Raw genomic sequence first — 23,638 nt, 5'->3', positions numbered from 1 at the left:
CGTAGGTCAGATGCAGCATTGTCAGCTAGAATCGCATGATTTGTCCGTGCGTTTTGCCGTGCGTGGGCGTCCGTCCGTCCGCCCTGCGTCGTGGCGTTCCGTCTCAAACAGTTGGCACAAATCTAAACGGCTTGACGTACGATTCGAAAGTCGGGATCGTAGGCGGGGTAATCCGAAACACGAGTTGGAATGTCGAGCTGGGGTCAAAGGTCAAGGCGGGTCAAGAGGTCGTTAAAAAAAGGGGAACATTCCCTCCCCAACTTAAGGTATAGGAGGAAATGCAGAAATTGCGGCACAAATCTAAACGGCTCGACCTAGGTTCGTGATAGTCGGTGTATAGCATCATGGTAGGAAAAGCCATCACTGCTGCCGAAATTGGAGGTCACAGGTCAAAGGTCAATGGGGCACAGGACAGATTATTAGACATTTTCTGAGGACATGGTCTGACCGAGCGATTGAAAAACTTTTGTTTAAGCCGCGTGACCTACATTTTTAGGCTTTATTGAAAGGACATGAAAGTACTTTTCGCTAACATGCGAAGAGTAAGGTCGGACCTTTTGACCCTCAAGAGGAGGCGTAAACAAAGATTCCTGAACTGCCTCAATGATGTCACAGTGTTCTTATATTCGTGCACATCCATAATCTAGAAAGCCAATATCTCTCTGGAAAGCCCAACGGTACAGCCACGGATTACGGCCGAGATCGAGTCCATTCAGATTTTTTATTATTTACCTGTTTTCTGCTATTTTCTATCTTTATCCATTTAACAATTTTTTTCCAATTAATGCAAATATTTACATGATTTTATTACAACAAATTAATAACAACAAAAATTTTTACACAATAAAAAAAAAGTTAGGGGGTCACAATGACCACTAAAACAGGAGTTTCAGGCACGGATTTGCATCAACCAATGGATTTGGGAGGTATACAGAATGCTAGGAAGCGTGCTGAATGATATGTACGCAACTGCGTATTCGCATTCTGCACCTAACAAAGTGTCACTCACGCACGATAAATGTTACGTTATAACCGTACAACAGCCTCAGATGAGCCAGATCTCTGCGCGTCTTGTTAGTATTAGTTATCCTCGGTTTTCAGTTGCAGGTTATCCGTTCGAAAGAATAGGAATCCGTTCGCGTCATTTTTTACTACGTGTGAATGTTTCTACTTGCACACAGTTCAAACACCTGTGGTGATTCAGCGAAGCACAAGCGACCAACGCTGTGTGAAATTATGTATTATTCGAACGTTGGACATAGCTATCAGCTCTCACTCACTATTCCTCTGTCTGTCAGATCTCACTTACTGATTCTCTGTCAGATCTCACTCACTGATCCTCTGTCAGCTCTCACTCACTTTCCTCTGTCATTCTCACTCGCTCTTCCTCTGTCAGCTCTCACTCACTCTTCCTCTGTTAGCTCTCACTCACTCGCTCCTCTGTTAGCTCTCACTAACTCGTCCTCTGTCAGCTTCTCACTTACTGATGCCTAATAGATTTCACTCACTGATCCCAATAGATTTCACTCACTGATCCTAATAGATTTCACTCACTGATCCTACTAGCTCTCACTCACTGATCCTACTAGCTCTCCCTCACTGATCCTACTAGCTCTCACTCACCTGATCCTACTAGCTCTCACGTTTCGTGTCACAACTACACGCGGGCCATCTATCAATATTGAATCTTCCCTCAGTTGAAGGACGATGACGCGGAGACGCACGACCCGATGACAAGCAGTTCTTTATGATAACGCGTCGGTGGCGCGCGCGCCGCTAACTTCATAAACCTGCGCGAGATCAGCAATCGCTTCAAGCCTGCCGCCCGGCCACTATACGTCATCCCGTCGACTTCGAGCCGAACGAGCTCGGCGAATTCGTCGTGCGCATCTTCTCCGAGCAGCCGATCGACGACGAGTAAGTGGGAGAGAGAAAGTGTGTGTGTGGTGTGTGTGTGTGTGTGTGTGGTGTGTGTGTGTGTGAGAGAGAGTTAGGTAGAGAGAGAGAGAGAGAGAGAGAGAGAAGAGAGAGAGAAGAGAGAGGAGAGAGAGAGAGAGAGGAGCCTAGAGAGATGAGAGAGAGAGAGAGAGAGAGAGAGAGGGAGAGGGAGAGAGAGACAGAGTGTGGTGTGTGAAGAGTTGTGTGTGTGTGCTGTGTGTGTGGTGTGTGTGTGTGTGTGTGGTGTGTGTGTGTGTGTGTGTGTGTGTGTGTGTGTGGGTGTATGTGTGTGTGTGGTGTTGTGTGTGTGTGGGTGTGTGGTGGTGTGTGATAGTGTGTTGTGGTGTGATGTGTGGTTGGTGTGTGCGCGTGCTGTGTGTGTGTAATGTCGTGTGTGTGTCAATGAGTGAGGTGAGCGTAGCTGAGACGAGAGAGAGAGGAGGAGAGAGAGAGGGGGGGGGTGAGTGAGAGATGATCAATCGATAACAAGTAAGTGATCAATGATAGATCGATGACGAGTATGTGAGAGAGTTGAAGGGAGAATTGGCTATCTGAACTGGTAGCGGAGGACGAGCGAGTGAGGTCTGACAGAGGAAAAGCGAGTGAGATCTGACAGAGGAAGAGTGAGTGAAAGCTGAAAGAGAAAACGTGAGTGAGAACTGACAGGGGAAGAGTAAGTGAGAGCTAGCAGAGGAAGAGTGAGTGAGAGCTGGCAGAGAAGGAGTGAGTGAGAACTGGCAGCGGGAGAGTGAGTGAGAGCTAGCAGATGAAAATTGAGTGAGAGCTGACAGAGGATCAGTGAGTGAGAGCTGGTAGAGGGAGAGCGAGTGAAAGCTAGCCGTACAGTGAGAACTATCAAGAACACTGGCTCAACTAACAATTTGCGCGTATGTGTGGTTATGCTAAAGTGCTCGTTTTGTCGGCTGAGCGTATATAAACTGGTTACACAACGAGCAGAAAGTTGGACACTGGTGCGTGATTTTTCTGCTGATACCGTTGACCACATGTATATTGAAGTTCCGGTCGGTTGTTTGACACCTAATTTGATGTCAACATATGTATTTCTATATTGCAGGTATTTTTATATCAAATTATTATTTTCTATATTAAAATAGGTATTTCTATATTGCAGGGAGCTTGATGAGGAGACTGGTATCGATGAAACCATCCAGGTAACCTTCGTGTGGTTTTGCACTGTGCACTAATAGTTCCTGCTATTTACAAAAATAATTGTGGCGAGTAATTACAATTACATGAATCATTATAATCATAATGAATTGAATGAAAGAGTTTCTCGTGTTTTATTCGAAAATCAATGTTGTCTTGTATTCAATTTCGAGCAACATTAATTTTCCCAGTCAACAAAACTTTAATTTTCCCTCGCATCCAGATAACTGTAATGATAATTAAAGACATAATCCCTTTTCAGTTTTGGTTATACGTTCGTTTTAATTAGATTATAATTTTATGTTTCTACATTTCACATAAATACAAATTTTACATTAATAATTCAACATTAATATATATCATTTTATGCGATTGTGTCATGATTGTAAACATTTCGATACTGATTAAATCTAATGCTGTGTTTGTGTTGCCACTGATAACTAACATATGCATTAATGTAGTGTCGAAAGCATTATTTATATTTAGTGCAATTTCATCAATAATTTTCATTTAATGTTACTAACTTGACAGGGTATGTTGAAGCATCGTAGTAATAACGCTGCTATAATATGTAAAACAATTGCTCGCATATTCGATTATCTACAGGAATTGATATAATCGATAGAGTTGGTATGACAGCTACATCTTGGCTATGTATGATGCTACAGTGCTGTTTTATCAGTGTTGATCTGCGTATCGCATCCGCTTCATGCATTGCCTCTTTTCTCTTTTTTCACTCTTTATCTCGTGCTGCTATTCGTGCATGATTCATGCTATCAATGCATATGCCGCGATGGCTGTTACTCTGCTGCAATGATGGGCTCTGCCGCCCACTTCAATAGGCTAAGCAGGTAAGCGATCTCGCTCTGTAGTCACGCGTGTTGGTGCGTCGCTTGTGACGCCGCGCTGCTGCCAAATGAAAACAACATTGGCTCTGTTCCAGAGAACTGAATTTCTGGTGCGCGATTGATCAATCTCGATGTTATTTCTCATTTCATGATGTCGGTACTCACAATCAGTTTTTTTAGTCGATTCGGTGCAAAATCGGTTGGATATAGCCGGTCGCTTTTGCACTATCTCATGCTTTACGCGATCTGGTTCTAGCGGCAGTATTTAGTATTTTAGCTTTAACAAAAACACGTTTTAATTGAAAAACAAAAAAATATGTTGTTGTATCGCCTGGAGAACCATTTTAATTATAAGAGTTTTATGAGAGAATGATAGAAAATACGAATTTAAAATGGCATGGAAATGTACTTTATTGAAGCCGTGCTTTGTACGATTCTCTCTATTTTTGTACTATTGTAAGCTGTTGTCTTTTGGGCGCTGTTAATGTCTGTGCAGATAATTGTTGTTTCATGTTGGTTCGTGTATGTATATGTATATTTTGTCTTGATTATTGTTGTCTATGTCCTGGTTATACTCAGACAGTATGATACTTGATTTTTCAGTGATTGCCACGGTGAAACCGAGGTCAATGTAAAACAGCTATATATTTAAGTAAACTATACGGGTCCAAATGCAGTATAGACACCTGTTTTACGTAGCACATATACTAAATTTATCGTGTGTAATATCAGGAGTAGATAATAGGGACCCCCCCCCTATTATCCCCCCCTCCCTATTATCTACTCCTGGTAATATATATATAGCTTTGCGATTATTTCTGACCGAATTTCTCACTTCAAGAAATAACAAACAGTCGCGTTCATTCGCGTTTCTCATCAGAAATCACTGTCAAACGGTCCCGTAATAATAGTAAATTTCTCACCCAATGAAATAACAAAGCTGTCGCGTTCATGCGCGTTTCTCATCAGAAAACGCTCCCGTAATGACAGTGTAGCGCTATTTTGCAACCGAGCACGCGGCGTTCGCTACATGCCTGCATGCTAGCGCCGCCATGCACCGCCATCACTATTTCTTTCCGAGAGTTTCACGCGTTCTGCCCCGCAGCCTCCCGCACAGGGCGACAGCAAGGAACAGGAAACCGCCATCAAGCAAATGTTCGCGCGCGTCTCTGGCGACGACCTTGAAGTCGACTACGCCGAGCTGCAGAGCGTGCTCAGCGCCGTCGTCATGAAAGGTGAGCCGGCGCCGTCTCGTGTTTTACTGAAACCCCGTGTTTCTCTCGCTAAAGGTGAGGGCCGTGCACGCTGCCGCGCCGGCGCAGGCGTCCGCTGCTTCCAGGGAGCCCGAGGCGAACGAGTTTTTCCGCAGGATCGCCGGAGATGACATGGAGGTGGATCAGCACGAGCTGCAGGCCGTGCTAAACCACGTGCTGAAGAAGGGTACTCGATCCTCTCCCCTCGCTCGCTCGCAGGGCGGGCTGTTTGCAGTGCCTCTCACCACTACCACTACTACTACCACTACTACTATAGGCCTACCTGCTACTACTACCTCTCATAGCTGCGACTTTTTCTGACCCTTTGCAGTTTATCGCTCGACGGTTGCGTTCGCGACCGCATTGGACTAACGCGACAACTAGGGAAATAGATCCGCATATAGGAAACAATAGCTCTACCTATGTAACCCTCGCTCCTGTACCGGAGCGAAGGGTTACATGGATGTAGCCTTATTGAAACAGAAGCACGCATCGACGTGCGCCATTCTCGGTTGAAGTAACTAATATAAATATAATAATAATGAAATTACAATGTAATAATAATAAAAAAATTAAAAAAATATATGCTCAACTAATATTGGAGTTGACGCTGAGTTTGGATTCGATGGAAAGTCATTATATACGTGATAAACAGATCTAAATAGATCATTCAGATCGATGTTTCAAATCAGCAAAGATGGCTGGCATAATGTTGCCTAGACGTGGATCTACTTCCGCGTTGTCTCTAATATTAACAAAGCATTTCTTCTATTTCAGGTTTTATAATATAACAACTGACATTTTTGCAGTTTTCCTAGAACTCCGTTGTTGTGAAAGCGTTTCATAACAGACTGTCTTAGTTTAATTAGTTCATATGCCTGTCGGTATAATCAAATAGCATAACCACTCGTTAGAAGTTTTACATAGAAAAGGTGATGATTAGGAGCTAGTACTGACCATAGACACAGCTTAAATCACTCCTTCCTCAAACGCCCTGTCACTATAATTCACAGGAACCTTTAAATCATCGAATATATGACATGATGCTACCGTCGTATAGAACTTTATTTTGTTTGCCTGTCTAAACGATCGCCTCATGTTTGTGCCTTCACAGGAGATTTCACATGGAAAATCTGTGTCCAATCGTGTGTGCCACATATACTTTTATTTCCCAGCTATTCTCTTCAATTCCCAACCATGCGGTCTTTATTTTGCATGTCTATTATACCTGTTTGCGATGTTAATAAGTCATCTGTGGTTATCCTGCATGATGCGTACATCGATTTACTTCTATATTTTACAGAAGCTTTACGACAATTCTATGCTGTATTATATTGCTATTAGTTGCTGATAGAATTATGACTGGGAAACCACAAAGCTATCCGATTCTGCTGCTGCAACCGTGTGCTTTAACATATTAGCTTTAACATTATTTACAGCGATGATGCATGGTGTGTGTGTGTGTGTGTGTGCTTGACTGATTCTGCATGGTGATAATCGGCATGCGAGCTAGGATCGACTAGTTCACCAATATTCATTGTTGCTTTAGCGTTCATAGCTTTATTATATTTATTATTTGCGCTCATTTGTTTATATCTGTTGCTTGTATGTCGAAATACATCTGATAAATGTCTAGAATCGGATTCACCGTCTCGATCGTCGTTCTTTATTATTTTTATTGACGCGTTTATTTTCCGCGCAATCTATGTCGCAATATGGTACTGTGCTTTCACAACGCTACCCGCGTTTGTAATGTGGAATTGTGCATCGTAACTCTTACGCTATGTTGTAGCGGATGGATGCCTTCTTATTGCATTTCTCCACGTGTTTTCCATGCGTATACCCGTATGTGTTGTTTAAAGCTATACTTGTTGGGCCCGATTTCACCTGCGCTCGCCAGTTTCCAAACACAGTTTGGTTAGCAGCATGCCTGCCTCACATAGCAGTGTTGCTGCTTGTCATCCCTGAGTGTACACTTCCCCTACACTTCCAGCTCGACGCTTATACTCTCCCTTTACTACGCAAAGGTGAAGTGTCTGACACACTGAAAAAACTTATTCATGCCTTCATTTCTCCTTCCTATCATGCATTAGAATAGCTTTTACGGACAACGGTTAGGTTCTGTCGTGGGTGAGTATATATATGTATGTTATCCGTACGTGTATAGGTACGTAAGCGTGGCGTCCGAGTGGTTGATATGCGAATGTTCAGTCAACATCAGGCAAGTAAATATTTAGGTTCTTGCTCGTTTCGCGATAATCACATGTATACAATTATAATCAAATAATGATATGTTATTCAATATTCGTCCCTCACAGAGTTCAACTTTGAAGGATTCAGTCTGGAGTGTTGCAGAAGCATGGTTGCCATGATGGATGTATCCTTCATTTTTTAATTTAATTTAATTAAGTTTTCATATTAATTGCTATAATTATTCATATACAATTAGTTTGTGAAATACCACGAGGCGCTCTTTGAGATTTCATAGTAACGAACTGTTCTACTATTTGTATGCTACTTGCCACACTATTACTTTGTGTGTTATTTTTCTCATTCATATGTGATTATAAATACATGTAGGGCCTACATAATAAAAATAAAAATACTGGAACAGTAATGAGTTGATATTTGCCCTGAACCCAGTTCTCAGGATGATAGGTCTGGTAAGCTTGGTCTAGATGAATTCAGAGAGCTCTGGCAGAACATAAGGTGGTGGAAGGTGAGTCCTATTCATGCATATTAACAGAATCTGTCCTGTTGGGCTTCATCAAATAAAATAATAAATGTTGGCAGTCAAACTAATTATAACTTTTATGCCACAGGAACTTCGTACAAACCGCCATTCTATGCTCACATTATTTCAACATAATATTTGGTTTATATTTTTTAATAGTAAAACATTAAGAAGAAAGATATGTTTTTACGAAGATCGCGCGGCTCGCTTGCCATATGTATTGGTCATACGATCAGGAGTGTCATAATATAGACACATATGTAATATTGACGCACATGTCTATATAATGACACTTCTCATACGGTGCATTAACAAGCCAGTACATCACCTGAAATCGGAGAGTTAATGATTATTTGCTCTTGTGACAGAACGTGTTCAGAGACTACGACAAAGACAAGTCAGGAAACTTGAACACTTTTGAACTGAGGCAGGCGCTCCACTCTGCTGGTCAGTCAACTGCACATTTTGCGCAATAAAGTTAATTTTAAATTTTGTTTTTTTAAATAAAAAAAACTTAAAACACGTGCGTCGCTTAAAATCACACGAATTCATCGATTTCCTGACCCCCACTAATTGCATGGGAAAGTTGAGTAGACTCGATTTGAATAAAACTGATAATAAGTCAGCTCAGAATTTAGAGTAAACTTTCGTTACATAGTGTCAGCTGAGCGGCTCTCATGACGCACGCAATCTACATACGACAATTAAGAAGTCAGTTAAGAATCTACAAACAGTCAAACTATACTCTAGACCCTCGAGAATTACGAATAAAGCAGTAAAGATTTCTGTGAGGAATACAATAAGGCAATTTTATCGTTGACTTTTCACGAGCCGAATTGTAATGACAGCGTCTTGATGTCTACCAGGTTACCGCCTTAGCACAATGGTTCTGAAAGTGTTGGTGCTTCGCTATGGCAACAAGAGCAACTCGATGAACTTTGATGAGTTTGTCATGTGTGCTGTCAAGCTGAAGAGCATGATTGGTGAGTCTGCGTGATGGCGTGGGGAGGTGGACACAAAATGGCTGATTACTAGAACTCTAGCAGAGAAGGGGCCACGTCATGACTAATACTCCATAGCGAAAGCAGCTCCACTGGCTATAGCAGTGGTTCTTAACCTTTTTTAAGTCATTGACCCCTTTGAGAATCTGGTGAAAGCTACAGACTTCTCCCCAGAAAAATGCACATAAGCACATAAACACAAAATTTTGCATACAATGGGTTTCACGGACCCCCTGAAGCCCATCCACGGATCGCAAAAAGGTCCACGGACCACAGGTTAGGAACCACTGGACTATAGTGAGTATAGTGCAGTAAGACACATCATAATTGGTGGCGGGGGAGGGAGCGGGGCACAAAGCATGATATGTTAATAACACTCCCCCTGTCCCTTGTAAGTAGGGTGGTGTGGCACAACATGATTGGCGTATGATTGCGCAGTAGGTGGGAGGAAGTATATATAGCATGATCAGCGAACTATACTCCATGGAGGGGGGAGCAGGATGATAGATGAGTAACCCAGGCTCGTGAGGAAGGCAAAAGCACGATCAGTGAATAACACTCTCTAGATGGGGGGGGGGTGGCACACGGAGAGAGTAACGTACTGCCTAGGGGGTGGTAGGGAGGAAGCATGAATCACTGAAAACACTCTGTTCAGGCCCCTTCAGCGGGAAACAACTTGACCAGTGGGAAATTCCCTGGCAGGGGAAAATCAAGAAACATCCCGTAATTGCTTGGTGGGGGAAGCCGGAAGCAACATCGAACATCGACGCTAGCTAGCTGCCATATTAAACGTTTAATGATTTTCTAGTTTAATCACTTTCATGTCACAACTCAACAAACGCGAGTCATGTGTAATTTACCATTGTTTTACAGAAAAGTTCCAGAAGCTGCAGATGTCAGAGATCGATATGAACGATGTAAGTATTTATCACGTTCACAGAGCAATCATAGCCACGTATAGTAATGAGGAGGCGGTAGTAAGGGCGGCGCTGGTGGCGGCGGCAATGGCGGTGGCGACGGAGGTGCTGACGGCAATGGCGGTGGCGGCTGCGGTGCCAGCGGAGACGGCAATGGCGGCGGCAGTGGCGGTGGCGGCAGAGGTGGTGACGGTAATGGCGGTGGCGACTGGGGTGCCAGCGGAGACGGCAATGGCAGTGGCGGCGGCAGTGGTGGTGGCGGCGGAGGTGGTGACGGCAATGGCGGTGGCGGCTGCGGTGCCAGCGGAGACGGCCATGGCGGTCGCGGCGGCAGTGGTGGTGGCGGCAGAAGCGGTGACGGCAATGGCGGTGGTGGTGACGGCAATGGCGGCGGCGGTGGCGGCGGAGGTGGTGACTGCAATGGCGCTAGTGGTGGGTGACGACCTGCTGCAGCGACAGCAGCAGCCATAGCAGCCGAAAGCAATATTAGCTGTAAGAAGTTATGTTCATTAAGTATAGAGCGACCTCGGCATCGATATCATGCCTGAGTTACAACTTTGTTTTCTTGCAGTGGGTGGAGCTGACCATGTACACGTAAATTATGCGAGCAGTGTTGGCGTGGACAGGTCATTAGCGGGACCCTGACTATACGCAAAAATCCACACAAAGTATAATGGCAAGGAACAACATCATCAGGTTCTATGTATGTGTTTTCTAATATTAAATGTTAAATATGTAATCAACGAAAGGGCCTTAGAACAGTGTCGTTCATACGGACATAATATGTCGGTATTATCGGCTACTTTTGTGTGCTTGTGCGAATAAGAATAAGTGCATTATAATCGCGTACGTGCTTCCATGACTCGCGTGTAGATGGGGGTAGAATACCTGTGTCTTGTAGCTAAATTGCCTCGCTTAATTAAGCAAGTGCATTGATTAGAACGTCGGGTTACTTCTATGCTTATACTAGTGCTTATAGCTAGTAAAGTGTTTTATATGCTTCATATTCCACTGTTAGACGGTTCCCAAGCATGCCACTAAACTGGCTATACGTATCTGTTCCTTTTCAGTTGTAACTCAATGTTATTTGTATAGGTTTCCTTTTGCAATTATTTATTTATTATACTGTTTGGGATATAGCGTTAGTAAGCATATGCTGATTAAAAATTAAAGGGAGATCATTCCTTAAAGTTTTACGTTATAATTGTCACGTTTTTTTTAAGGATAAAAATAGCTACATCGATTTATTTGTGGCATAGACCATGTGGTTGAACACATAGCATTGCTTTATTTGCAGTATTGCTGAAAAATACATACTATTAAAGTAATTAGCAACATTATTATTTTAATAACTTGTACCTATAACATTAAGTCCTAAGTATAGAGCAAATGTTCCTAAGCCAAATACCGCATTATGTGCCATTACGGTTTAACGTAGCGTTGAAGAAATATGCAAATTTCTATATATATCGCAGTGGGAACAGTATATAACAAGAACGTATTACAAATAATTATGTAGTTGTGTGATGTGATTTAAGGTCGAGTATTATATGTCAAATTTCTGTGTATCAACATAAAACAAAAAAATTCACCACTATTTTCCTATTACTCAAAGCATGCATGAATCCGTATTTATTGAAGTATATACCGCCTATACCTTTTTACAAATAATTGGAATGGAAATTAATAGACAATATAAAAAGAATTAGATATTACCGATCAATTTATTGTTACTTCGATATGATAACCTTAGGATAGAGGATCGTAGACTAATTCTGATGACTGGAACCAAAACTGGATAAAGTCCGTCCATATGATTATAACATAATTATGTCGAAAAATGAAACCAGATTACTTTGAACAAACATTTAAAGCTTTACTACTGTTGTTTTTCTGTGCTAAACAACGATTGTGTACCTACAATTAATACTAATACTGTATGTAATACAATTTTCTGCGGTTATTCATGCAATAAAATTATTATAATGCTAGTTATTGTAGTTTAAGTATTCGTTATGTCTCTATAGTGTGCAAACAAATAGTGTTCAGTGCCTTCATTTCCTAAAGTGATGTTTGATAAAGTAATGTATCAGTTGTCTCACACAGTGTTTACATGTAGCGCAGCATTATGGTTAACGTATTGAACTATTTTGACACAAAACGTAGTCTTGTAATAATTAACTCTATCAAAATAAAAATGTTTGGTACTGGAACATTTAAATATAGTTTTCTTTGGTTTGCGTTTGCCATTATTTGCCAAGATTTCAGACAACACGTGTACAGATTTGCTTCTCTGTTACGGAGCCCAAGTATTGCGTTATTAACGACAATTCTTCGTGTATCTCGCCGAGCGATATGTTAAACTTCCTTAACGCGTGCGTGCGTGTGTGTGTGCGCGCGCGTGTGTGTGTATGCAGGGGCGGATCCAGGACTTTTGAAAAAGGGTGTCCAGGAAGAAATAAAGGGCACTTTTTTCTGCTTTATTTTTTTTGGTGTTTTAAAAAGCTGCCGAAGGCCACTTAGGGGGGGTTTGGGGGGTAGACCTCCCCCAAGATTTTTTTTAAAAATTGGTGCATTCTGAGAGCATCTAATTATGATGTCTAGAATGCAAAAATTTATCAGATCCGGTCCTCCGGACACCTGCGGTCCCCTCTTTGCCCATTTTTAGGTTTTTATAACGAATTTTCATATATATAAGTAAATCTTTATCAGAAAAACTAGCGCTAAACAAGATTTTTTTATGGAGACAATGTAAGAGAAGTGTGTGTGTGTGTGTGTGTGTGTGTGTGTGTGTGTGTGTGTGTGTGTGTGTGTGTGTGTGTGTGTGTGTGTGTGTGTGTGTGCCGTAGCGCTTGCCGTGTTGTATGCTTTTTTCCTTTTTTTGTGGTAAAAGGGGGGGGGGGTCCGGACCCCCTCGACCCCCCCTCTAAATCCGCCTTTGGTATGCGTGCGTGTATGTTAATATCAGGAGTCTATCAATAGAGCTATTGATGGACTCCTGTTAATATTATACAGCTCTGTTGTCAAACTGCATGCAGTGCCCCTTCCCACACTCAGGATAATAGTAGAATTGAGCCAGAGCGAGAGCGCCATCTGCTGTGGAGTTTGCTCTGTTGTGTACACCTGGTGGCGCCACTTTACTATCAGCGATTATTATGTGCTTTTCCTAATTACAGTGGGAACGTGATTAGGAATTTGCACCATTTATATAGGAGACAATAGTTTGAGTAGACAAATTAACAGTGAGAAAATAATATATCAACAATAGCTAGTAATCTTAGTTCCTAATTCAGATTGGATACAATGATTTCCCCTGAAAGACACATTTTGATACATATAGCTTATGTGCTCTTGATTCTATGCTTTCCCGTATTAATCAAAGCCATGGCAGCGAAGCAGATAGTATGAACATTGATTATAATGTATAACCAGCGCTACTATATATCTATATATCGACAAATACGTCAGCATCACGTCTGGGAGATTGGGCACGTGCGCGCAGAGCCTTAGATAGAGAGTTCTCTATAGAGTGAGACCGTGGACTCTATACATCTAAAGCTCTGCGCGCGCGTATAATGGCGCCACCTTTCGGGAGGAATTCGCTGCAATGTGTGATAATTTTACGGTGAGTAATCACACAACTGCTTACTTTCGTCATTAAATTTAAATAAACATAACCTACCTAGTATCGCAGATAAAGGTTATTGTCACGACAATTTTATTTATACGTATTAATGTGTATATGTGATACTATGTGATTATACTATATCATGTAGTATAATGTTCTTACTCCTTTACCAAGCATCTACCATTTCGACATCCGTATTTTCACCTGAGCGTAATCCGGGTACTTTACAATGTTTATACGCCGTTGATGTAGATGTTCGTTTACATATTGAGTCAGGTATGATGGATCACTATTTATATTTAAGTGTATATGAGTAATAGGTGCTCGCTTGTTAAATATTACGATTTAAATATATCTCAACCTCATATGATAACATTAATCTATTGTTTCATCAAATTTGCAGAAATAACACGCCGAATGAATGGCAGGTACGGTTGCCAAGTTCCCCGTTGTGGGAGATGTACACGGTGTCCACAACCGTACACAACTTGCAAACAGTGATTCAAGGAATGTAACTACTGGCAATCAGGCAGCCACTATAGTGAGCATCGTTAGTATGGAAGAAAGCGTAGTGATACAACAGCTTCGAGAACAAAAACTGTACAGCCGACTTGACATTATCCAGTGGTTACGAAATGATTTGAGAAAGAATGGTGGCCGGCTGCTCTTTAAAGAGAAACGAGCATTATTTCAAAGTCTAGTTTACACGTTAATAGATACTAACTGGGAAGTTAAAAATAATGCTGTGATACTAATTAGTGAGTTCATTCCACAATTCGGCCATGAGTTGGATAACTGCATGACAGTGATCTTCCCGAAACTACTAATGAACATCTCTCATCCCAAAGTGCGTAGATCTGTCATTCAAACTGTACACGTCTATATGAAATACTCTAGTGATTTGGAGTCTGTCTTTCGTGGTCTGGTGAAGTATGGCCTAGAGAGTGAAGATCCTGCTGTCCGACGGGAGATCACGATTGGCTTGCCATTGCTTTTTACGCCTGAGTTTGCTAATGAAGATTTGCATTTGCTAACCGAAGCACTGGTTATTCGCTTACACGACTCTGCAGGCGATGAAACGGCTCAACAACCCATTCTTGTATCACTGGAAAAAATACAAGAATTAGTTAGTGAAAAAAGGTTCAATGAATTCTTAAAGAAGCTACCGGATCAACATCTGACTTACTACTGCAGAATCACCAACTGTGACTTTGAGGAATTTGCAACGAAGATTGGTAGAAGTACAAATCCGGATATTATCAAGATTCGTGGCCGTAGTAACAGTCTTAGTCAACAGAACAATGTACAATTTGGCTTTGTGCCAAACCATGTGATGGACAAGCTTTCTGATGAGTCAGATTGGAAGGCTCGTATACAAGGTGTAGAGGAATTAAAGAACATCTTAAAGCAGTTAGAAAACACAAATTCACTAGTTAGTAACTTATACAACTTTATCAATTTCTTGCAAGCTTTACTCGATGATGTGAACTTCAAGGTTCTATCAACAACTCTAGAGATTCTTGAGCTGTTGGTGATAAAGCTCAAGGTTGCTGTGAAACCAGTCCTAAAGCCAATAGTGGGGGCTTTGTCTAAGCATATAGGGGAAAACAAGACAATGCTAAAGCAAGAGAACATGCGAGTTATTATGAGGCTGATGCAGACACTCTCGCCAAAATCCGTGCTTACTGTGATATGTGATCAAAATCTAATGAACAAGAATTCCAACGTCAGACAGGAGACGTTGAATATCGTAATTGCGTCCCTGCTGACGTTTCCAAGCTACGAGTTTGATCTTGCATGGCTATGCAGAACACTTGCTCCAACACTTCTAGATTCGAAGCGAAAAGTGCGGCATGCATCCTTGGAATGTTTTGCGACCATCGGGCAGGCGATGGGTATGAATAAAATGCAACCTCTTATTCAGGCTGTAGATAGTCTTGAGCTACAGTACGATGCAGAGGGTATAATGTCGGCCGTTCAAGCGAGATTAGCGCGCAGGATGTTGCCGCGGCTCACCGCCGATCAGTGCATCGAGTATTCGCTCCAGTTGCACCCCACGTCTGCTTCTCTGCGCGACCGAGGCATGCGGTTTGGCGCCGACATCGACTGGATCATGGCGGGGTCGGGCGGTGGCTCGGCCAGAGCCCACGCCGTCTGTCAGGACACTGGCTCCGAAAGCCCGAGCGACACTTCGTCGAACTCGAGTCTGAGGGTGATTGGTATTGATGCCATCCAAAAGGTGGATAGCCCAGGTAGCAACCAGTCACGTTTCAGAAGTGCGGGAAAGCGTAACAAGTTACCGTGGGACGAAGTTGGACAGCTGGATGGAACGTTTTCTTCTGATGCACATCAGGTGAGTGAAAACTGACGGATACATATAATTTCTATTATCCTACTTGTCCCTGTCAGTGCATCCCTACAAGATTCTCCTATACATCGTCTTAGGATACTATTCCCAGGATTTCTTACACACACATATATATATGCAGAGAATAAAATTAGATGTATTTACACCATACAAGTGGTACCTTCTATTAGTATGTACCCATTATACCCCTTATGTTCTATAAATTTATATATAGTCTGTTCCATATATTAAGCTATATATATATATAAATTAAAATATTCTGCAGTATACGATAACTTCGCACACTATCACCGTTACTTAAAGTACATCATGATATTATAGTGTCACTATTACCATAGGTAAAGTCTGCCTGCAATAATTCACTTTACCATGCAACATTATATATAACACAGTAGGCCCTAAGTGTTGGTCTCACTTATGTTGTTACGATTGTTATTTATGCAATATGGTACGTTACGTTACTTTATGTTATGTTTACTTCATGTTTGTTATGCTCACCATTGCATTTTAGACATCTCTCAACATCGTACAATTACTTTCTTTCCTAATCCCACTCTTTCATGCAATGCTAATAAATTCCCTCCCATGAAAATTTGGCTACTGTTGTAATTTTTAACGGTATGTGGGTTGTAATATGAATGATGTAATTTATGTTGTAACAGTACTATGTGTGTTATAAGGGTATACGACAGCGTAAAACCTCATTGCTCTACTAGTACTACTCTATGTATTTCACTTACTATTTTTTATTTACACTCACCCAATTATATTTTTCGTCAATACAACATTCTAAAAATAATACGAAAATGTAAAACAAATGATTATCATGATTAAATGTATCACGTATATATGAAGGGGATGTGTGTGTGTGTGGGGGTGTGTGTGTGTGTGTGTGCGTGCGTGCGTGTGTGTGTGCGTGTGTGTGTGTGTGTGTACGTGTGTGTGTGTATGTGTACGTGTACGTGTGTGTGTGTATGTGCGTGCGTGCGTGCGTGGTGTGTTGAGTGTGTGTTGTGCGTGCGTGTATGTGTCTTACCACAAAGCAGAACTTTCACTATTAAAGCATTATTTCTATACATGATTGAAATAATTTTTTTGATATATATATATATATGTACAATGTAGGGCCTACATGCATGTTGGTCATCGCACAATTTGAAACGTAATCGCTTGCATTAGGATCCCGATGCAACTTTCTGCTCCACTTGGTTCCGACGGGCACAGTCCATGAAAGCAAATTTAAAGGTGGCTAATCGATTAGGATCGAGTGCGTGTTGTGCTAAGTTGTTTCTCTGTAACCAAGTATACTGCCCATCAGACTTCGTAAATTATTAATTTCTCAGAATCTGAAGAATCGTGATGTCCTCCTGCCTTGGCTAATCTGTTATATCAGGAGTAAATAATCTCAAAGGAGTTTGACATGTAAGAAATCGATGGATGGGTCGAGAAGGACTCTTCCATCGCTGATACTTGTTGCAGCTCTCTTAGAAGTCATAAGGCGCGTTCACAACTTCACACGGACGTTTTTATAGCCCGAGCCTAATGGGGCCCGCGCCAAATTTGGCTCGAGCCAGGCGTTCACACATACGGTTTTTCGGGCCGTGCCAATTTGGCACGAGCCAATTTGGTCCCATCGAAAACGTCGGACCAGGCCCGAGCCAAATTTTAGCACCAGCTAAATCGGTTGAGCGGTAGATGTCGCGAGTGTCGAACGTGTATACGTACTTCGACGAAATAAAGTCCAAAACAGTATAAAAATTCGAAAAATTTGATCAGGATGCACGTTTTCAAGATTGATAATTGAACTCAGAACAGAAGTAAACACTGAATCGTACACAACGCCATCTCGCGACATAAGTACTGCCAAAGTATCTGAGATATTTGTGCAATAAAATTTATTTGAATTTGAATTTTGAATTTGACAGACAGTATTCACTTGCGTACGTGTGAACGCTTCGACTCAAATCGGCCCAAGCCAAATTTAGCCCGAGCCAAATTTAGCCCATTTGGCTCGAGCCAAACCATGACCGTGTGAACGCGGTAATAGTTACATGGTTAAATGTAAGCATTAATATAAGCTAAGAAACCTACGAAGTCGGTGGGGGATTACCACTGTATGTGCGTGCAGCCAGTGTGAAGAATTCTGATGACTGAGTGGGTAATATTAGCTGGACTAAAAGAGGTGCCGGGGACCATCAACTGCCAGAAAATTTATATATATAAATTATAATATATATTATATATACAATACATGATACTATATATATGATTATATATCAAAGTTCAGCTGTGTGTGTGTGCGCATGTGTACGTGTATCTGAATGAGATGTGTGTGTGTGTGCGCGTGCGTGCGTGCGTGCGTGTCTCTATGTGTGTGCGTGCGTGTGTGTGTGTGCGTGCGTGTGTGCGTGCGTGCGTGTTTGTGCGTGCGTGTATGTGTTCGTGCGTGTGTCTGGGAGAGGAGAGAGCCGCTTTATATGTTAGGTGCAGTGATGCTCAGACTCGGGAGTCGGGCTTATAAAATCATAGCCACAAACAGACGAACCAATTATGTACGTAATGCTAACTAAAAAATATAGAAATATTACGAAAATGTACAAAAAACGATTGTATTGTGTATGTTGTGCAATGTCTAGACAAGCAATGTGGTACACCCAGCGATCTTTCAGTGAATCGATTCAGTATTGACCACCAGACCTCGTCGTGACAACTGATCTCTATATTATATCAGGAGCTAATAATGACAAAAAAAATTTCATTATTAGCTCCTGATTATATATAATAACCGTAGTAGTTACGACTGTACTAAGATACTAACCGTACTTGGTTTATAGTATCAAGAGCTAATAATACCTTTTACCACCTTAATAATATAAGCACATAAGTAGATTAAGCACCTACTAAGGTATTATTAGCTCTTGTTAGTATATATATAGAGATCAGTGGGTTAATTGTGACGAGTAGAATTGTTCGTCATCCTCATCACCCTTCGTGGAGCAGTGTCGCTCCAGTCCTTATATAGCGATGACGTAAGCATTAATTTCACGTACACTAGCATGGGATTTGCATCTGTCTGGTTTCGATTCCTAAATCGTCTAATATTGTTATTATAAATATAATATGTTCGCGGCAGCGAAGTCGGTGAGATAATACAAAGTTTAAGAGTTCAATAATAGAGATGTCAGTATAATAGAGTCTCTATTTTAGATTCTTGATAATACTTTTAGTAAAACCACTGCGAGCAGTACGTGCTACACTGTATATCGTCAGTATTATAACTTTGCAGTAATTAAGCTGGGTTACCTAATTAACGTAGAGACGTAACCAGCGTTAGACTGCGGCTATAGCAGCTAATTCTGATAATCATGTTATGTTGTAGTTTTAACAATTTTGTTTTTATGTACAACTCGGGAAGGCATATTTGTGACAAATGTACAGGTATGACGTTCAGGGCCAGTCACACTAATTTAAACGAATATAATTATTATACATTTAGACACGTACATAGATATATATATTGGAGATAAGTACTGTATGTTGTAATCGAGTGTGAATTAATATTCCCTTGTAAATTATGCATGCGAGGAAGTGGCCAAGCTCTAATAATTGAATTGCAGGCTGCACAGTAATTAACGACTCTCATTAGAACAGGATAAGTTATTGGCTTATATTGCACTCGAAAAAATTAATGCTGTGATCGAGTTTCGTCTGTGCATGGGCATATAATTGTATGCATAGTGGCGACTGCTGTTCCACTCACACTTGAATCTTGATGCATCTCCCCATATTGCTGCCCATGTCGCTGACCTATCACCGGGGTTAATAATGACAAATTTGTCATTATTAATCACTGCTATCACTGATGATGACAGTATAGGGAAGGTTCGTGAATGAATGCTGGACTGGAAATCAGCGCGGTTACATCTGCGTACAAACTATACACATGCTAATGAGAGACGTGGCAGTCTAAATTGCAAGTCTGCTGTGACAACGAATGACATTTGTGCGTGTGGTGTGGTTTATAACGTGCTAAATAGTAAAATGGTAATTAATACTAATACGCAGCTTTTAATTTTATTATACGTGATCTACATAAAACGTCTGTGTTTCAGGGTGAGTCTAATGTAATCTAGACTACTAATATTTCCAATGATTGCTCGTCTGTTCGTCTATCTAGCTATAAGTGAAGTAACTGTTGGTCCCTGGGGGCTAGACATTTGACCAAGGAGTGTCATGAGATAGGTGCCGTTGACCTCAAAGGTCAGTTGAGGTTACAGGAGGGCAAAACAGTCACGGGAGCAAAACAGTTATTTGTTGCTAAACGAAGCCAGTTAAAGAGTTTGTTTTGAAGTGCATGTTCCTTGACCTCACAAATAGGTGGGTGGATGAGGTCAGATCCGACATCCGAGGTCACTAAAGGTCATAAGAGTTGGCAGAAGGACAAAATTTCAATTTTCAGCCAAACAAAGCGAGATATATAGACCGTGTTATGAGATGTCACTTTTCATTATTACACAGTGGAACTTTCAGGATATATTAAGTGAAGACCATGCCTCCCAGACATTTATGTCTGGGGTTGGCAAGGGGGCGGATGCGTTTATTCTGGGGATCTCCATCATTCCAACAGACCACCTCTTTCAACCCGAACACACTAGGCGATTTTCACTCGCGATTGAGTCGCCCGGTGAAAATCGCCTAACTAACTATAGTGTGTCCAGTGAGTCGCCGGCAATTTTCGTGTCGGGCGACTGAGCTAGTCTCCCGAATCAAACATGTTTGATAAAATCGTGCAATTATTTGAGTCACACGACTACAATCGCCTAGTGTGTCCGGGTCGGCGAATGAGTCACCCGAATGTACAATTAATCAGCCAATCAAACGGTGGCATTTTCAATCATGTGACTATCAATTAATCTAGGTGGCACGAGTGTTTTTTAGTGTTGCAGCGGGAGAAAAATCATCGATGAATTGACTGAAAAATCGCCTAGTGTGTCCACATGCAGCTTTACCAACACGCCTACTTGCCCATACGTACACATGCACACCTTCACGCCAGTCGCCTAGACGTGAATACACAGTCTTTTAGTTTTACCTCGTTATCGAGCTATTGAAGTTGTGTTCTGTACATTGATCTGCTGCTCAGGCAGGAGCAGCAGTGCGCACACATGCGCTGGACTAGCTAGCGGCACCGCCCTGCCACCTATGTTGTCATTCCTCTGGCGTGAATGACAGAGAGAGCGTAACTTGTGAACAGTGTCATTTCACCTGTGATGGATGCATGGCGCCGTTATAGGATAGGTGTAGCTGTGTGTTTATACATGTGAGGAAGAACGTCAGGACTCAGAGATCATTGTTGTGCACGTGTGTAACACTGTTAGTAGTCAGTTAGCGTTATGTTGCTGCGCATGTCATTCGGTAAAGAGTAACAATGCTGGAGGAAGTAACTGGTGGGGGCTGACGACAGAGGACAGGAAGAGCTAGAAGTAGGCGTTTCCGAGTCGCGTGTATATACGTGTGTTTGTCGCAAGCCCATGTAGTGAGAAGCGAGAAGGTAACTTGTGGCTAGGTGGTCTGTAGCCCGACCAGGCTCCACGACTGTTTCACGTCGTAGGACGTGCCACGTAGGGAGAAGCGAGAAGGTAACTCGTGGCTAGGTCGTCTGTAGCCCGACCAGGCTCCACGACTGTTTCATGTCGTAGCACGTTCTAGCCACGTATTGAGAAGCGAGAAGGTAACTTGTGGCTAGGTCGTCGGTATAGGTCGAGGATTACCACACGACGTAAAAGTAAGGATACTGCTATTCGCGGGTATATATGGCGAGCAGTCGCAGCAGTAGAGCGAGGGGCAATCACACGCCATGACACACGTGGATGGCAGAGATTCCTCATCCTCCTCCTCGTCCTCCTCGCTGCTGCTGGTGTCGTCAGTACCGTGTACAATGTTCTCCTCGTGGACTTGCAGCCTGCCGCCGTTGCCGCTCATACACAGGCGACGAAGACGCCCGAATGGTGACGACTACATCGCTAGGGTAATGTCCGTCTGCATAAATTTATAGTCGTCGCACGTTTTGTTTGTTTCTGCCCGATGAAAGTTTGCAAGGCTGCTGGAGAAATTTATAAGCGCAGTGTATGCATGGCATGACAGCGGCATATATATATACTACCAAAAGCACATAATATTATCAGGAGTGTATAATATAGATAATATATCTATACATTATACTGTCAGGCATAATAACAAGAATTAAATAATGATGATGATGATGATGATGATGATGATGATGATGATGATGACGATGATGATGATAATAATAATATTCATGTGCCCTTGGCAGTATACGTGCATAATACCACGAGCAGTGCAGGTAACTGCATGTGAGCCTAAAGAATGAAGTATGGAAACGCGCCAGTCGTCGTAGTACACATAGTCACATACCCTGTCGAATCTGATCGATACTACGAATCAATTATCCCAAAAAATAACGCTGAAGGCTGGCAAAAAGACAGGAAGGAAGAAGACAGAACAGAAAGACAGCTCGATGTTGTAGAACAGAGGTGTTGTAGAGTCGTATATAAATGATATTATAATATATAAAATATATATATTACACCAACAGCTAATAATACCTATATATTATATTATTAGCGTTATTATTAGCTCTTGATTACACGTGTATGTCTCGTAGCCGGAAAATGATCAAAACGATTTATGAACGGCGGTTGTCGAAGGAACTGATGCATGTTTATCATTTTCCCCGTAAGCTAGCTAAAGTCTCTTATTTACGTGATATTTTCCCTCTGCATCTATTGCTTGACACCCCTGTTACTACTGTTCCATGCATCCATGCCTAGCTTTCTTCAACCGCTCTATGCCAGTCCTTCTTGTCATTGCATAACTAGCTTTGCATTCACCAATATTATTAGCCGACATTTCCTCCCTCTGTGCTCGCGCCATTCATCACTTTCAGCATTGTATGTCAATATTCTGTCCTCTCTCAACTATTCTATGCCCAACCCGCCTTACTACCATTCTATACCATGCCATGCCATACCATATTATACCATACTATACCATGATACCATACCATTATCCATACCATACCATACCATAACATACCATACCATACCATTATCCATACCATACCATACCATAACATAACATAACATAACGTGACATACCATTCACCGGCTCCCTACCTATAACCATTATCCGTCCATCAATCGCACCCACCATTTCTTGTTCATCATTCTTCCCTGTTATTCCTGCCCATCGCACCACTATTCCCGTGACCACCTGGCTTCCTCTTTCAATTTCCTGTCAGTCTCTCTCTCTCCCTCTCCCTTTCCCTCTCTCGCCCTCTCCCTCTTCCTCTTTCGCTTCATTTCCCTTTTCCTCTCTCTGTCTCTCGATCATCAACCTCTCACTTAAAATGCCATATCATATACGTCACCGTTTTCTTGTAGCCCTATACAACCACCCATCATAGCTGACAAAACCATTATTTACTGCCATTTTTCTGGTAACCTGTAAACTGCAAGTAGTGTTTCTGTGGTGATCAGGTATTGAAGCTTATCATGAAACAAACGTACAACTAAAATAGCTAGGAGAGGTACTCATGAGCGCTTATAAAAATAAAAACGATTTGGAAGCGTTCACGTATATTGGTTGCGCAATTTCTTTACATGCACATAATTTATAATATATGCATAGCTGATGTCTCTTCGCGCAGTTACCAGCAGGCACGAACATGTAGTTGTAGCAGGAGCGTAATTATATAGACGCCT

The 23,638-nt window shown here is 41.9% G+C and overlaps 2 protein-coding genes across 2 annotated transcripts in view; both read left to right on the top strand.

The window, feature by feature from the left end:
* LOC106808999 (calpain-9-like) overlaps window positions 1-12,079 on the top strand; it is a gene marked incomplete at its 5' end in the record, with an annotated part of 30,683 nt that extends 18,604 nt beyond the window's left edge. The window contains 10 exon segments of the mRNA XM_014811935.1: window positions 1,853-1,917; window positions 3,071-3,110; window positions 3,948-3,956; window positions 5,243-5,393; window positions 7,525-7,583; window positions 7,857-7,925; window positions 8,309-8,387; window positions 8,807-8,923; window positions 9,815-9,858; window positions 10,430-12,079. Of these exon segments, the coding sequence (XP_014667421.1) occupies window positions 1,853-1,917; window positions 3,071-3,110; window positions 3,948-3,956; window positions 5,243-5,393; window positions 7,525-7,583; window positions 7,857-7,925; window positions 8,309-8,387; window positions 8,807-8,923; window positions 9,815-9,858; window positions 10,430-10,456 (660 nt within the window).
* A 1,633-nt stretch (window positions 12,080-13,712) lies between these two features.
* LOC106808993 (protein FAM179B-like) overlaps window positions 13,713-23,638 on the top strand; it is a 55,024-nt gene continuing 45,098 nt past the window's right edge. Inside the window, exons 1-2 of the mRNA XM_014811928.1 lie at window positions 13,713-13,762; window positions 13,890-15,839. Coding sequence (XP_014667414.1) covers window positions 13,908-15,839 — 1,932 coding nt within the window. The 5' untranslated portion in view covers window positions 13,713-13,762; window positions 13,890-13,907. The remainder of the gene's footprint in view (window positions 13,763-13,889; window positions 15,840-23,638) is intronic.

This window comes from Priapulus caudatus, unplaced genomic scaffold (assembly GCF_000485595.1).
Source record: "Priapulus caudatus unplaced genomic scaffold, Priapulus_caudatus-5.0.1 Scaffold321, whole genome shotgun sequence".
Classification (NCBI taxonomy): Eukaryota; Metazoa; Priapulida; class Priapulimorpha; order Priapulimorphida; family Priapulidae; genus Priapulus; species Priapulus caudatus.
Note: the sequence above shows the minus strand (reverse complement) of the source record. Positions and strands in the feature narration are given on the sequence as shown.